Source organism: Ahaetulla prasina, chromosome 5 (genome assembly GCF_028640845.1).
Source record: "Ahaetulla prasina isolate Xishuangbanna chromosome 5, ASM2864084v1, whole genome shotgun sequence".
NCBI classification, from domain to species: Eukaryota; Metazoa; Chordata; class Lepidosauria; order Squamata; family Colubridae; genus Ahaetulla; species Ahaetulla prasina.
Window position 1 is genome coordinate 39954299 of NC_080543.1, and position 18125 is coordinate 39972423.

General features: G+C 37.8%; 1 protein-coding gene across 6 annotated transcripts in view; it reads left to right on the top strand.

Moving 5' to 3' along the window:
* The window catches only part of NSUN3 (NOP2/Sun RNA methyltransferase 3), a 37577-nt gene extending 26860 nt beyond the window's left edge, over positions 1–10717 (top strand). The window contains exons 6-7 of one of the 6 annotated variants that reach the window (XR_009155360.1): positions 5639–5839; positions 6773–10717. Coding sequence is in view for 4 of the 6 variants with exons in the window: in XM_058185436.1 (XP_058041419.1) it covers positions 395–656 (262 nt within the window). In the remaining 2 variants the exon portion in view is untranslated. Of the gene's footprint in view, positions 1–394; positions 4458–5638 lie in introns of those variants that run through there. The other 5 variants (XR_009155361.1, XM_058185438.1, XM_058185436.1 and 2 more) reach the window with 5 other exon arrangements.
* The last annotated feature ends 7408 nt before the right edge of the window (positions 10718–18125 follow it).

An 18125-nucleotide genomic window follows, 5' to 3' on the forward strand; every position in this document is an offset into this window, starting at 1 on the left:
CCAGGATTAGTAGAATACCCAGTTCCTTATAGCTAGTTCAGTAAACCAATAACTTAGGTTGATGTATTTTCTCCCTTCTTTTCTTTTAGTCATTCTTTTCTCCAGAATTTATTGTCAGTTTAACGTTTTGTCAAAATTTGAAACAGAATGAGCTAGTTATCTCCTATGGGCAAAATGTAGTATATCCTTCCAACATTTTAGTAATGGATTCTATTGTATGTATTGCTGCAATAATAATCACATGCCATTACTGAAATGTTAAGCATAATCCATATAAGCATGCACGTTTTTCTGGCAGCTGAAGATTCCAAGTGTAAATATGTATGCTGATGAATCCAATTTAACAGAACATATTTACTCTTTTTTGCTTTGTTTTGCTTTTATTATTTAACAGATCTGCAATTAAAGCATTGCGTCCTGGAGGATATCTGGTTTATTCTACGTGTACTCTTTCTAAGTCAGAGAATAATGATGTCATAAATCACATCCTTGATTCCTGCAGCAATGTTTTGCCAGTGGATTTGCACACCCTGGTCACTTCAGTATCCAAGGAATTCAGTTTTGCTGCCAATGTCCAACAGCATGAACTTTTGGTACTTCCAGAAAGAGGGAAAGCATGGGGACCAATGTATATATCTAAATTAAAGAAAGTATGATTCATGAAATGCTTGTGTAGTTCTTGTGAATCATAATCACAGGGTTTGAAAAGAGTAATGAACATCTTGTGATTTATACACCACTGACAAAATCAATTTTATTAAATCTTTGTATTCTTTTTGAACTAAACTACTTAAAATATTTGAGAAATTGCATGTTTCATGTAGAGGAGAGATTTCTATTAAATCCTATAACCATATTGCAACAGTAACAATGGATACAAAAATTGGAACTATTTGGTATAGATCAATTGCTTCCAAAGAAAAAGTGGTATAGTTTAAAACACCACAAAGCAAAAATATTCTGAAGTTAATTTCAGTTTCTAGCTATTGGAAGAAACTCTTACATTTTCTTCTGATTTTTGTTCCCAATGGTTAGATGGAATATTCAGAGAAAAGTTCTGAATGATAACCTATCTTGAATGGATTATGTTGAAAAACACTGATTTCCAATTAACCATATTCAGTGTTTAGTATGTAGGTTCTTCCTAATAGCCAGAGAGAAAGCAAACAACAGTTCTCTTTAATTCAGCATGATTTGTCTTTCTGGCCTAAAGAAATATCTCAGAAAGAAACCACTCAGAACTTCCAATTTATCTTCAAGACCTGTCCAGACAGTTGACAATGTACATTGGCTGTTTGTCTTGTGAATTCGGAGCTCTTGTTCCATTTCTTTAGGGTTTTTTCCCAGTTACAATATATATGTTGTAATGGAAAGAGGTAATCATTTAGGATGGGGGGAAAAAAGCTTAGACAATTTCAGATAGATCTGGAAACCAACTTAACCACTATTATTTATAAATGGTTAATAAAGTTTAACCACCTGACATAATCTGATACTTTTATTTTACATATGAGAAGCACATGCCAACTTTTCTAGTTTCCCATATTGCATGTCACAAAGCTAACTAACTAAATAATAATATATGGCAATTCAGCATTCCTGGATATAGTATCAAATGGTTTCTTTTCAAAAATCAGGAAAAAAACAGATAAATAAATAATAGATAAATAAATAAATGACCCTTTTATAATGAAGCTATTCTAGCTTCAAGCAAAATCATTCTGAGCCAGCAGGTTCTTCCTGCAAGTGATTGTTTTTGCCACTGAAAATCACAGATTATATTGAAACAATTTTAATTGGTGCTACCACTGCTACTGCCAGAGTGTACAATAGGAGAGTTCTATTGAAAGTACCTTTCAAGAGCTGATCACCAGCAAAGGTACTTTGTTTTTCATCTTTGGAGATAAATGTAGTATATCTAGCAGTGACAAATCGACTTCAAATCTAGGATGAGGAATAGCTATATTTAACAGTATTACAAGGACATTTCTATATAACTACCACTGTAATTATTGAAGTAAGCAAGCTGAACGAAGAGTTTATTCAAAATCATGTTAGGTTTTTTTTTTCCTGAATAACTGCTCTAAAGCAGACTTCTTTCAAAAATGGATTCTTGGGTAGGAAGTGTATAGCCAGTCTCTTTTTACACAAGACTATATTCTTCTCTTATTCTCTGTTACACTATGTATATCAGGGGTAGTCAACCTTTTTATACCTACCGCCCACTTTTGTATCTCTGTTAGTAGTAAAATTTTCTAACCGGCCACCGGTTCCACAATAATGCGCCATGTATCGTCATCTGCGCATGCCTCTCACGCATTGTGGATTGGGTTTGGGGGGTAGTACTGGCTACCAGCTCTGCTTGTCTGTTACAGCTGGGTGGTATGGGCGCGAGCTATTCTGGGATAAGGCTCTTGTTTGCGGTCGCACTATAGTGCCATTTATTTTCACTTACGTAACGTGAACTAAACTTATGTGCGGGCGATACAAATAGTATATTTTCAGAAATTTAAATTGTCACAGGGAATTTTATGAAAACCTAATGAAAATGTTTTTAAATAATGCTATGAATTTTTTTTTAAAAGTCAATTAAATTAAAAAAAAGGAAAGTGCTTCAGTATTGGACAAAACCCCATCCACCCACCATGAAAGCTGGAATGCCCACTAGTGGGTGGTAGGGACCAGGTTGACTACCACTGGTGTATATCATATTGTGATACATTTGTTTGGAACTCTTAATTCTTAAAATGTATTCCCTTACAAATAGAGATCTATTTGGATATGTAAAAGTATGGAAACTAAGTCATTCATGAACTTTCATATCCTCTTGGTGAGTTGCTAAGAAAGTTGCAGAAATAGTAGCTAGGGAATTTGTTCTTTCAAGAACAATAGGGTTGCCTTTGTATGCTTACACTCACTGCTTGTTTATTCGTTTGTTTTGTTCTCATTCTGCTGAAATAACATAAAAATGTCCACAGTCGAAATGTTCACAGCCAACATCTAATGAAATAAAATTCAAAGAGAGTTATATTAACAGTAATAAGACATAACATCATAACAAAGACAAGTAAAATTATTTAAACAATTGAATTAGTTTAGATCATTCAAAGGACAAAGAATTGAAGGTGGTGATAGCAAACTTTGAATAAACACTCTGAAGAATAGAACAGCATCATCAGTAGCTTCCAGAATATTAGAAGGAATGCATCAAACCTTAATTCTAAGAGAAAAGTATTCCAAACTATTCCAAAGCTGGAGTAACAAAAGAGAAGCAGCATTTCCTGGCCATCATTCTCTTTATAAAAATGGCATAGAACCAAAAACACCCTGGGAAAATGTACTGAATGAACTGATTTAGGTAGAAAATTGTCTTGTAGATAACTTGGCATCCAACGATAAAGAATTTTATAGATCAACACCAACTCTTGTTTATGCATTGAGCACAAAGGAATAGCTTCAGTAATATTTTTATCCAAGCAATATATTCTATAAATGGAATCAAAGAAATGTTTCTGTAGTTGAATTCTTTCTGGCATATAACCTAAAATATTGATAGTGTATGGAAGCATAATTCTACATAATTATTATGCTTTGAATCAATATCACATCTTCCTTCAAAATGAAATCAAGTTTCTTTTCTTTTTCTACTCTAACATTTTAACTCTAACATTTTAACTTCCTGTTCTGAATCCAATGTCAGGCTCTAAAATATGCCGTATCTCCAACTGGGTAAAAAAAATATGTAATGAAACATTTTGCTTTATATACATTTGTGTAAGCAAAGAGGGATCATTGTTTGATTCTGTATTATAATGTACTGTCTTTTTCGGATAATTTGGAGTTGAGAAAGTTTTTACCGAATCCTACCTTCAATTTATCTCTTTCAGTCCTTATTAAAAAAATAAACATATAATTTAAACTTTGATGGTAATTTACATAATAGATGACTGTATGAAATACCTATTGACTCATTTTGAACCAAACCAGTACTGGATGCTTATATCAGTAAAATAAAAAGGTAAAGGTTCTTCTCGCACATACTTGCTAGTCATTGTCGACTCTAGGGGACAGTGCTCATCTCCATTTCAAAGTCGAAGAGCCAGCCCTGTCCAAAGACGTCTCCGTGGTCATGTGGTCGGCATGACTCAACACCAAAGGTGCATGGAACGCTGTTACCTTCCCACCAAAGGTGGTCCCTATTTTTTTTACTTGCATTTTTACGTGCTTTCGAAACTGCTAGGTTGGCAGAAGCTGGGACAAGTAACGGGAGCTCACCCTGTTACACAGCAGCACTAGGGATTCGAACCGTCAAGCTGCCGACCTTTCGATCGACAAGCTCAACATCCTAGCCCCTGAGCCACCGCATCCCTATATAGTAGAATAGAGGGATGCAATTTGAAATATGAAAATATATATGAAAATATGAAATATAATATGAAAATTATAATTATAATCCTCTAACTTTTAATGGGTTTAGAATCAGCACCAAAGATTTGGAAGAGCTGGAATTTCAAATTGCATAGTAGAAGAGAGGGATGCAATTTGAAATTCCAGCTCTTCCAAATCTTTGGTGCTGATTCTAAACCCATTAAAAGTTACAGGATTATAATTATAGTTTTCATTTTGATTTATTTTGTACCTCAGAACAGTGACTACTGATTTTCAACAACAGGTGTCAAGAAAAGCTCTGAGGAACATAAAAAAACTTGTGGGGCTGAATGTACTGAATGAAAATTGCCTATCTCTAATGCAAAAGAGTGTGTTCTCTAGTTTCCAGCTGAGAATCCTTTCAGCTGAGTGCCATTGCACATTTTAATAATTCTTTCAGCCTCTGAAATACTGAAAATTATCAGCAAGTATCTCTTATCTATCTGTCTATCTCCATATCTGCCTGCCTGCCTCTCTCTCTCTTTCTTTCTCTGTCCATCCATCCATCCATCCATCCATCCATCCATCCATCCATCCATCCATCCATCCATCCATCCATCCATCCATCCATCCATCTATCTATCTATCTATCTATCTATCTATCTATCTATCATCTATCTAATCTAATCTTACTGTATGAATCTTCTATAATATGGAATAAAGAAAAACAAGGTATAAACATCTTGCAACTTCTGAAACATTTAAAAGATATATTTCCCCAATCTTAATTAGCTTTCTGAATACCTTGAAGGTGCAATATAGTCTCAGACACCAACAGATGTTTAGTCATGGGACAAATGGTGCCGTTTATATGGTAGGAAGTGTGTTTCCACAGAATAGGCCTACATAGAAGTAAATCCTGTTCACTAGTACTTCTTTTCAAAAATCTTTGGCTAAAATTGCAGGATTACTTCAGTAATAAAACTTTTCTTTGAAAAAATAGATTGTATTACTTCAAGTTATTTTCAGCTACCAATGTTTGGTCCATGTCTTGAAATACATATATTCCTGTGAAAGTGTTTGCTACACTTTCAAGTAGTAAATACTGATGGAACATTTTTCTGCAATGTTGCCCAACTGAATTTTTAACTTGAGGTCATTCCAAATACTGTATTGCATACAGTATTGGGGGGATTACTGGTGTTATCTATTTCCAGATTGTTATCTGGGTGTATTAATAAGCATCTTCCTTTATATGATTTTTCTTTAGGTTTCAAGGACAGTTGTCTAAATTTTATCACTCAGAGAATCAATTTAAGCACATAGGAAAGCTGCCTTCTGCTATGTTGGGCTGACTGGCAACAGCTCTCTGGGGCTTCTTATCCAGAACTAAAGATGACAAAAATTGAAGCTGAGATCTTTTGATGCAAAGTGTGCTCTCTATAACTGAGCTACAGTCATTTTCTTTCAAGTAAGTGTAAAAGAAAGCTGTCAGATGGTTTTATATCTTTTAAGAAATGACAGTGTGTCAGCCAAGCTGAGCGCATTTGCATGTTGTAGGTGCTATTACAAAATGGTTGCTATGGTTGGTATGGCATGATACAAAGGTTTTACCACAGAACAAGCACACTATCATCTTGCTGTTCATATATCCTTGGCAGGCAGTCACACTTTTAACAAAACCTTGGGTTGTACTCTTCTGATTTCCTAACTTTAGTCAGGGCTGCCTATGGAGTCTGCATATTCCAAAAACATTCTTGGAATGAAGCTAATGTTATAGACTAGGCTTTGGAATATCTATGTTCCCACTTGTTTACTTTAAAAGTACAGTAAAATGTGACAGAGAGCTTGGGAACATTAAAGTTTTTGTCTGCATATTTATTGATTCCCATAGGCAGCAGGCTTACAGTCCCTAATTCACTATATAACAAATTCTCCATTTTCTTTAAATTAGTAGATTATTATTACAATCTGGCTAAAAAAATTATTATTAAAAATTGATAATTTAAAAAAAAATTGATTAGCCAAGATGGCGCTGACGAAGACTCCCTCGGTGAAATGCTCTCTAATTGTTTCTTTATTTCCTTTTATGTACACTGAGAGCATATGCACCAAGACAAATTCCTTGTGTGTCCAATCACACTTGGCCAATAAAATTCTATTCTATTCTATTCTATTCTAAAAGAAGAAGAAAGAAAGGAAAAAGGAAAGGAAATTAGAAATTTCCTGGGCTGTAAAGCTAGCCTGGGAAACCATAAAATGATGGCAATAAAAAACATTTAACTTAGCATTGTTCAGAAAATATATACATACACAAATACATACATACATAAAGTCTATGCAAGATTTCATATGTTTCATAATCATCATCATCATCATTTTAGCCATTGTCTATCCACTGCAGGATGAAGAACTCTTCCGCATGTTTCCAACCAATACAGACCTCAACTTTCTTTTGCCAATTAGACTCGCAGTACTTGCTGATGTTATCGATCTATATTGTTTTCATCTTTTTATTGTGTACTAAATGGGTAAAAAAAAAGATAGGGTCAAGAGTGAATATGTTAGCATAATAAACACGAATTTAATGCAAAAATAAGTGCCAATATGAAAGAAGTATGCTGAGTCAGTGTGGTCATATAAAGATAATGCAGGGGTGAAATCCAACAGGTTCTGACAGGTTCTGGAGAACCGGTAGCGGAAATTTTGAGCAGTTTGGAAAACTGGCAAATACCACCTCTGGCTGGCTCCAGAGTGGGGTGGGAATGCAGATTTTGCAATATCCTTCCCCTAGGAGTGGGGAGGGAATAGAGATTTTGCAGTAGGAATGGAGATTTTGCAGTATCCTTCCCCTGGTGTGAGGAGCAAATGGAGATTTTACCATATCCTTCCCTTGCCACACTCACCAAGCCACACCATGCCCACCAAGCCATGCCCACAGAACCGGTAGTAAAAAAATTTGAATTCCACCACTGAGATAATGTATTTATTAATTTATAGAACTAATTGGTTGCTTATTTTATACACAAGAATCTTAGGCAGTTCACAACAGATAATAAAACAAAAGATAAAACTGTAATGTCACACTACACAAAGGAATGTCACACTTCCTACCAGTGTTGTAACATCCATCAAATCCACATTTGCTGTGCTAACTCCCATCCTAATCCAAGGGGGAAGAGCCAAGTCTTCAATAAAAAACTGAACTGCAGAACAATTCTGTGAAGGAAGAAAAAATTAAATGAGAGGGAGAGGATTGGTAGAACTAATGAAATCAAAATGAGAAATTAAATAAACAGCACTGTGTGATGTGTTTGGCTGTTGTGAAAGCAAGGATAAAAAGATAGTGAATGGAGGAATTGTGGTGCAGTAATTGGAATGCAGTATTATAATCTAACTCTACCCACAACCGGGAGTTCGATTCTGACTCAGCCTTCCATCCTTCCGAGGTCAGTAAAATGAGGAAACCTGATAGTTGGGGATAATATGCTGACATTGTAAACTATCCCAGAGTGTGCTATAAAGCACTGTGGTGGTCTACATCACTGAGGGTGGTCACTGTGGGTGGTCTACGTCATATTGCTATTTCTATACCAGTTTATACCAGTTTTAGCATTTTATACCAGTTTTAGCATTTTCTTTGTTTATACCAGTTTTATACCAGTTTTAGCATTTTCTTTGTCTCATATCGTATCTTCAATCTCCTTGAAGACTTTCCATTTATTGTTTATCCCTCTATAACAATATTTATTGTAAAAACAAAAAGTGTGATGGGTATATATGCATGGCTTTAAATACTATTTGGATGCTTCTAATACATTTGTCATCTGGGAGGATTAAATACTATGGCTGGCGTTTGGAAATCATACATTAAAAATAGAGGGGGGAAATCTGGTCATGTTGTGGCTCATTGCAACTCATCAATGCATTCCTGACAACTAGCCTAATAGTCAGCCTAATATCCCATATCCTGCTTGCAGCAGGGCTACTCAAGTTTCTGACAGCACCCTACTGTTAAATATAAATGCAAGTAAATGTGAAATTTATTTACTTGTTCAGTAATCAGGTTATCAAACTGAGATGGCAAGCATAGGAATGACACACTCATTTCTCTCACCTTTCAAAGTACTGGGTACCTCCCATACTTAATACTGACTGGAGATAATTTTGCATGAGCTCTTTCATTACAGTCGAGAGACATCTGTCAAAAACAGCCTGCCTGCCTGCCAGTTGAGTCCTTTTGGGAGGGGGAGGATAATACAGTGGGCACTGCATCATACACACCTACACTCATACATTACAGAGCCTCATACAGTGTTCCAGAAACCCCATAGCTCAGAGGGTCCTATTTAGAATGCAATGTAGGCAGAAACTAAAATAAAACAACTCACTACATCAACAAAAATGTCATAACGTTTTCTCACGGATGAGCTATTCTATGAAACTATTTTCAGGGCAAGGGCCCAGTGTTAAATCCAATGAGAAATACGAACACACAGACTCTGCATCACACCCTGCTTATTTATTGATTTTATTTTATTTATTAGAATTTGTTAAAAATGAGAACAAGAATAAAAGAAAAATACAATGACAGGGAGGATAGGCACGTTAGTACACTTATGCATGCCTCCGCTACTGACCACTTTAGTAGGAAGTAAGGTCCACAGAAGTCAATTTGCGATTGAAACCATGAAAATTTGTAGCTGAGTCAACTGGATCAGGTAGAGCATTCCAGACTTTGACAACTCTATTACAGAAATCATATTCTTTACAGTCAAGTTTAGAACAATATTACATTGTTTAAAGTGGTTGCTCATGTGTATTATTGCGATTAAAACAACAAAAAAATCATTTACAGGTAAAGCATTACTATGTATAATTTTGTATGCAATACATAGGTCTGACCGCAAGCAACATAGTTCTAAGTTATCCAAACTGAGAATTTCGAGCCTAATAGCATAGGGTATTCTATTGTATATAGAAGACTACAAAACTTTTCTCGTAAAAAAGTTCTGAACCTGCTCGATTGTACAGATGTCAGATATATGATAGCAATTCCAAACAGTTGAGCAATACTCTAAGATTGGCCTAGCATAAGTTTTATAAGCTTTAATTAGTAATACGATGTTTCCGGAAAAAAAGCTTTGCAAAATTAAATTTACAACTCTTAATGCTTTTTTAGCAACGCTGTTACAATGAACTTTGGAACATAGGTCATCAGAAATAAGTACACCTAGGTCCTTGACAAAGTGAGGGTCATCTGCTAAGATCAATACCACCTAGCTTATATTTGACATTCTGATTACGTTTACCAATATGCAAGACAGAACATTTATTAACTGAAATTTGAAGTTGCCAAATAGATGACCATTCAGACACATAGTCGAGATCACTATGCAAAACAACAGAATTATCTGTAGTATTAAATAATTTTACGTCATCGGCAAACAGGACATAATTGCTTTTAAGTTGATCACATAAGTTGTTGATATAGAGCAAGAAAATTGTGGGATCTAAAGCAGAACGCCACTGTTAACACCACTGTTAACTGATGCAGGATTAGACAGCGAGTTCCCTATTTTGACTTTCTGCAGTCTATTAGACAGAAAAGCAGCAATCCACTTGTGCAAAGGTCCAGAAATGCCGTAAGAATTTAATTTCAGCCACAGCTTATCATGTAATACTGTATCAAAAGCCTTACAAAAATCTATGTAAATTTCATTTACAGCTTTACCTTGATCAAGACACGTAGTTCAGATGGTTTACAGTGCAAAAGTTGTAAAGTACAGAACAAGTTTTTCCTAAAGCTAAACTGTTTGTTGGATAGCAAGTTGTTTGTTTCTAAGTGGTGAACGACGGATTGGTTTATAATTGATTTCATAACTTTGCATGTGGCACAGCACAAAGTGATTGGTCTATAATTTTCTATTGAACTAGTGTTACCCTTTTTAAAGATTGGTATAATTATAGCTGATAACCATAGATCAGGCAGAGAACTAGTTTGAAATGATACTTCAAAAACTGTACACAAAGGTTCAGTTGGTCAGGAGCAAGAAAAAAGCACATAATACAGCATATAATATTAGCATGCAACAAACAGGAAAAAATAATTATAGATGTATTCAGAACATATGATTCAATTAGGTATTTATTATTAATATTTGATAAATATTTGATCTTAAATACTGAACACTGGTTCAGTATTCCACAAACAACAGTGGGATAGTATTCAAGACAGTAATACACGAGCAAACAATCAATACAAATTCAAGGTAAACTACTTCAAACTCGATTGCAGAAAATATGACTTCAGCAACAGAGTAGTCAACGCCTGGAATGCTCTATCTGATTCTGCCTCAAACCCTCACAGTTTCAATCTCAAACTGTCTACCGTGGACCTCATCCCATTCTTAAGAGGTCTGTAAAGGGGGTGTGCATAAGCACACCAGCGTGCCTGCCCTCCCTGTCTTACTGTCCCCATTTATCTGTATTTACTTTCTTTGTTCATGTTTATGTTCGTACCTATACTTGTTATCTTGTACATTTGTTTGTTTGATAAATAAAAATAAACATTTCTAAGTTGAAAATTCATAATTGGAAGAAAGATCTAAAAAACAAACCAGGTTATTGCTGCCACCAGGAAGAGAAACAGTGGAGCTGGCTATATGGTAGCTTCCAGTCTGAATATGGTCATAGAAGCAGCAGCTTAATTTTAGACTTCGTTGAGTTATCCTATTCAAGGGGCAGTTACAGATGCATAGTTGGTAAGCAGAAATTATACCAATGTCTCCTACCTATATCTTCCTAGTGGTTGTACAGTCCCCATAATTATTAAGAGTTTGCATAATGGTGGGAATGATGGCATATCATCTGGGAGCTATGCTTGGAAAGGACTGATTTAGTGTGATGGAAGATAGCTAGAGATGCAGTCTTCCTATTAAATATTTGCTTAATTTGATTTCATCCTAATTTACTATCCCAACAGACAGTAATTACAAACAATTCTATCCAATCAATTAAGATGCTTTCACAAATTAGGAGGATGAAAACCAATTTAAGAAAGGTATTACCAATAATATATGTATGATGAAAGTTCACAGCAGGAGAGTACAACACCACACTTCGATTCTTACTATGCTACAGAGCCCCTGACTACGACATTACTCATGCAAATATGTTAACCTCACTGCTAACATGGGCTACCTCTTGCCCATATCCTCTCATCTTCCTGGGTGACCTAAATCTACCTCTTATTAACTGGATAACAAATGAATGTACAACTGATCCAATCCATACTACACTATACAACGCTGTTACAAACCTAGGTCTTGAACAACTTGTAACTAACAATACAAGACTCAACAACTGCCTTGACCTCATCTTCTGCAACAACACAAACTCAATTTATGGACTACAAATAAAAGAACCCTTTTCCAACAGCGACCACTGCACGATTGACTTTTGTCTCAATATACGCCCTTACATAAATCACCATAACAATAGTATTCCTAACTACAACTTCAAAAAAGACAACTAAGACCATATAAACAACGATCTCTCATCTCTGGACTGGCAAAATCTGTTCTCAATCTGTATAACTGCTGAAGACCACTACAGAGTTTTCCTACTTGAAATCAATAGAGTCATTAAATTATACATACCACAAACAACAGTGGGATAGTATTCAAGACAGTAATACACGAGCAAACAATCAATACAAATTCAAGGTAAACTACTTCAAACTCGATTGCAGAAAATATGACTTCAGCAACAGAGTAGTCAACGCCTGGAATGCTCTATCTGATTCTGTTGTTACAGCCTCAAACCCACACAGTTTCAATCTCAAACTGTCTACCGTGGACCTCATCCCATTCTTAAGAGGTCTGTAAAGGTGTGCATAAGCACACCAGCATGCCTGCCATCCCTGTCTTACTGTCCCCATTTATCTGTATTTACTTTCTTTGTTCATGTTTATGTTCGTACCTATACTTGTTATCTTGTACATTTGTTTGTTTGATAAATATTTGATCTTAAATACTGAACACTGGTTCAGTATTCCACAAACAACAGTGGGATAGTATTCAAGACAGTAATACACGAGCAAACAATCAATACAAATTCAAGGTAAACTACTTCAAACTCGATTGCAGAAAATATGACTTCAGCAACAGAGTAGTCAACGCCTGGAATGCTCTATCTGATTCTGCCTCAAACCCTCACAGTTTCAATCTCAAACTGTCTACCGTGGACCTCATCCCATTCTTAAGAGGTCTGTAAAGGTGTGCATAAGCACACCAGCATGCCTGCCATCCCTGTCTTACTGTCCCCATTTATCTGTATTTACTTTCTTTGTTCATGTTTATGTTCGTACCTATACTTGTTATCTTGTACATTTGTTTGTTTGATAAATATTTGATCTTAAATACTGAACACTGGTTCAGTATTCCACAAACAACAGTGGGATAGTATTCAAGACAGTAATACACGAGCAAACAATCAATACAAATTCAAGGTAAACTACTTCAAACTCGATTGCAGAAAATATGACTTCAGCAACAGAGTAGTCAACGCCTGGAATGCTCTATCTGATTCTGTTGTTACAGCCTCAAACCCTCACAGTTTCAATCTCAAACTGTCTACCGTGGACCTCATCCCATTCTTAAGAGGTCTGTAAAGGGGGTGTGCATAAGCACACCAGCATGCCTGCCATCCCTGTCTTACTGTCCCCATTTATCTGTATTTACTTTCTTTGTTCATGTTTATGTTCGTACCTATACTTGTTATCTTGTACATTTGTTTGTTTGATAAATAAAAATAAACATTTCTAAGTTGAAAATTCATAATTGGAAGAAAGATCTAAAAAACAAACCAGGTTATTGCTGCCACCAGGAAGAGAAACAGTGGAGCTGGCTATATGGTAGCTTCCAGTCTGAATATGGTCATAGAAGCAGCAGCTTAATTTTAGACTTCGTTGAGTTATCCTATTCAAGGGGCAGTTACAGATGCATAGTTGGTAAGCAGAAATTATACCAATGTCTCCTACCTATATCTTCCTAGTGGTTGTACAGTCCCCATAATTATTAAGAGTTTGCATAATGGTGGGAATGATGGCATATCATCTGGGAGCTATGCTTGGAAAGGACTGATTTAGTGTGATGGAAGATAGCTAGAGATGCAGTCTTCCTATTAAATATTTGCTTAATTTGATTTCATCCTAATTTACTATCCCAACAGACAGTAATTACAAACAATTCTATCCAATCAATTAAGATGCTTTCACAAATTAGGAGGATGAAAACCAATTTAAGAAAGGTATTACCAATAATATATGTATGATGAAAGTTCACAGCAGGAGAGTACAACACCACACTTCGATTCTTACTATGCTACAGAGCCCCTGACTACGACATTACTCATGCAAATATGTTAACTTCACTGCTAACATGGGCTACCTCTTGCCTATATCCTCTCATCTTCCTGGGTGACCTAAATCTACCTCTTATTAACTGGATAACAAATGAATGTACAACTGATCCAATCCATACTACACTATACAACGCTGTTACAAACCTAGGTCTTGAAAAACTTGTAACTAACAATACAAGACTCAACAACTGCCTTGATCTCATCTTCTGCAACAACACAAACTCAATTTATGGACCACAAATAAAAGAACCCTTTTCCAACAGCGACCACTGCATGATTGACTTTCGTCTCAATATACGCTCTTACATAAATCACCATAACAATAGTATTCCTAACTACAACTTCAAAAAAGCCAATTATGACTTTATAAACAACGATCTCTCATCTCTGGACTGGCAAAATCTGTTCTCAACCTGTATAACTGCTGAAGACCACTACAGAGTTTTCCTACTTGAAATCAATACAGTCATTAAACTATACATACCACAAACGATCATCAAGATCAGGAAAAGCAAATTACCCATATCAATAAAAAAGCTTCAATAAAAAAAAAAATCCCTCTGGAGAAGAAACAAAAAGGGCTATGTAGCAAATTTCAAAAACCGCTACAGAAATATATGCAACCAAATAAAAACTGAATGCACAAATTACCACACCAAGCAGGAAGAGGACCTTCTGTGCACAAATTCCAATCGTGCCTTTTATACATTTGTGAACAATAAACTTAAAGACTCAAGATCCATCCCACCACTAAAAGATTCTAACGGCAAAGAATGCAATGATGAAACAGTTAAAGTAAACCTCTTTAACACATTCTTTGGCTCAGTTTTTGTTCACAGTGATATACACATATCTGACATTCCCAAATCGTACCAGCAATGAGTATGATGACTTAACACATATAGATTTCACAGAAGATAATGTTGGAAAAGCTCTTCATAACTTGAAACCATCTCTATCAATTGGACCTGATGGACTATGTGCATACTTCTTAAAAAACTTTCCACCAATATAGCAGAACCCCTAAGCATAATCTTTGATAAAGCTTTCACGACCATTTCCCTTCCCAAACTTTGGTCACTAGCCACAGTCATCCCAATCTTCAAAAAAGAAGAGCCCAGCTTACTTGAAAATTACAGACCAATCTCTCTATGCTGCATCACCTGCAAAGTAATGGAAACAATCATCAACCAATCCATTACCTTCCACTTAGAAATAAACAACCTACTTTCTAATAAACAATTTGGTTTCAGAAAAAAATTATCATGTAACTTACAACTTCTCCACTGTAAAAACATATGGACTACAAAACTTGATCAAGGCAAAGCAATAGATGCAATCTACATAGACTTCTGCAAAGCTTTCGACTCAGTAGTACATGATAAACTCCTCCTAAAACTAAAATCCTATGGCATTTCAGGACCCCTTCACAATTGGATATCTGCTTTTCTGTCTAACAGACAACAAGTGGTTAAAATTGGCAAGGCTCTATCAAATCCTGTTCCTGTCAAGAGTGGCGTTCCTCAAGGTAGCGTTCTTGGACCAACACTCTTCATACTATACATAAATGATCTTTGTGACCATATCTTAAGTAATTGTGTTCTTTTTGCTGACGATGTCAAACTATTTAACACCACCGACTACATCTACCATTCAAAAAGACCTGGTTCTTCTAATCGCTTGGTCCGTTGCTTGGCAACTCCAAATCTCAACCAGCAAATGCTCAGTCTTACATATTGGAAAAAAGAACCCAAACACTAAGTACATGCTTGATGGACATTACCTTACAGATGACCCCCACCCTGTTAAAGACCTTGGAGTTTTCATATCAAATGATCTAAGTGCCAAAGCCCACTGCAACTACATAGCAAAAAAGGCTCTAAGAGTTGTAAACCTAATCTTGCGTAGCTTCTTTTCCAAAAACACTACACTACTAACCAGAGCATATAAAACATTTGCTAGGCCAATCCTTGAATACAGCTCGCCTGTCTGGAACCCACACCACATTTCTGACATCAATACAATTGAACGTGTCCAGAAATATTTTACACGAAGAGTTCTCCATTCCTCTGAAAACAACAAAATACCTTATCCCACCAGACTTGAAATCCTAGGTTTAGAAAACTTAGAACTCAGTTGCCTTCGACAAGACTTAAGTTTAACTCATAGAATCATCTATTGTAATGTCCTTCCTGTTAAAGACTACTTCAGCTTCAATTACAATAATACAAGAGCAACCAATAGATTTAAACTTAATGTTAACCGCTTCAATCTAGATTGCAGAAAATATGACTTCTGTAGCAGAGTTATCAGTGCTTGGAACACATTACCTGACTCTGTGGTCTCTTCTCAAACTCCCAAAAGCTTTAACCAAAAACTGTCTACCATTGACCTCACCCCATTCCTAAGAGGACTATAAGGGGCATGCATAAGAGCACAAACGTGCCTACCGTTCCTGTCCTATTGTTTTTTATTCTTATACATATATTTATTTATTATTTATTTATTTATTTATTAAATTTGTATACCGCCCTTCTCCCGAAGGACTCAGGGCGGTTCACAGCCAAGTAAAATAGACAATATATAAATACAGTTTAAAATACACTTAAAAACTTATTAAAATTGGCCACAATTAAAATTTAAAACTAAAACCCATTTAAAAACCCATAAATTTAAAAACTAACCCAGGCCAGCGCAGATAAATAAGTAAGTTTTAAGCTCATGAAAGGTTCGGAGGTCGGAAGTTGGCGAAGTCCTGGGGAGGTCGTTCCAGAGGCGGAGCCCCACAGAGAAGGCCCTTCCCTGGGCGTCGCCAGACGACACTGTCGCTGACGGCACCCTGAGAGTCCCTCTCTGTGAGAGCGCACGGGTCGGTGAGAGGTATTCGGTAGCAGCAGGCGGTCCCGTAAGTAGCCCGGCCCTATGCCATGGGCGCTTTAAAGGCGTTCACCAAAACCTTGAAGCGCACCGGAAAGCCACAGGCAGCCAGTGCAGCCTGCGCAGGATAGGTGTCATTCGGGAGCCACGAGGGCTCCCTCTATCACCAGCGCAGCTGCATTCTGGACTAACTGTAGCCTCGGATGCCCCTCAAGGGAGCCCCATGTAGAGAGCATTGCAGTAATCCAGGCGAGGCGTCACAAGGCGTGGTGACCGTGCATAGGCATCCCGGTCTAGAAAGGCGCAACTGGCGCACCAGGCGAACCTGGTGGAAAGCTCTCCTGGAGACGGCCGTCAGGTGTTCATCAAAGACAGCCGTTCATCCAGGAGAACGCCCAAATTGCGCACCCTCTCCATCGGGGCCAATGACTCGCTCCCGACAGTCAGCCGTGGACTCAGCTGACTGTACCGGGATGCCGGCATCCACAGCCACTCTGTCTTGGAGGGATTGAGCTTGAGCCTGTTTCTCCCCATCCAGACCCGTACGGCTTCCAAACACCGGGACAGCACTTCGATAGCTTCATTGGGGTGGCCCGGTGTGGAAAAGTACAGCTGAGTGTCATCAGCGTACAGCTGGTACCTCACACGAAACCACTGATGATCTCACCCAGCGGCTTCATATAGATGTTGAACAGAAGGCGAGAGAATCGGCCCTGCGGCACCCACAAGTGAGGCGCCGGGCCGACCTCTGCCCCGTCAACACCGTCTGCGACCGGTCGGAGAGATAGGAGGAGAACCACCGATAAGCGGTGCCTCCACTCCCAATCCCCCAACCGCGCAGCAGGATACCATGGTCGATGGTATCAAAAGCCGCTGAGAGGTCTAATAGGACCAGGGCAGAGGAACAACCCTATCCCTGGCCCTCCAGAGATCATCCACCAACGCGACCAAAGCCGTCTCAGTGCTGTAACCGGGCGGAAACCGGACTGGAGCAGGTCTAGATAGACAGTTTCCTCCAGGTGCAGGAAACTGATATGCCACCATACTCTCTACAACCTTCGCCGGCGAAGGTTGGAGACCGACGATAATTACCTAAAACAGCCGGGTCCAGGAAGGCTTCTTGAGGAGGGCCTCACCACCGCCTCTTTCAAGGCGGCGGAAGACTCCCTCCAACAAGGAAGCACTCGTAATCCCTGGAGCCAGCCTCGTGTCACCTCCGAGTGGCCAGCACCAGCCAGGAGGGGCACGGGTCCAGTAAACACGTGGTGGCATTCAGTCTACCCAGCAACCTGTCCATGTCCTCGGGAGTCACAGGGTCAAACTCATCCCAGACAACATCACCAAGACCGCCCTCGGACGCCCCATCCGAATCGCCACAATTTTGGTCCAGACCGTCCTTAAGCTGAACGATTTTATCGTATAGATAACCGTTAAACTCCTCAGCACGTCCCTGC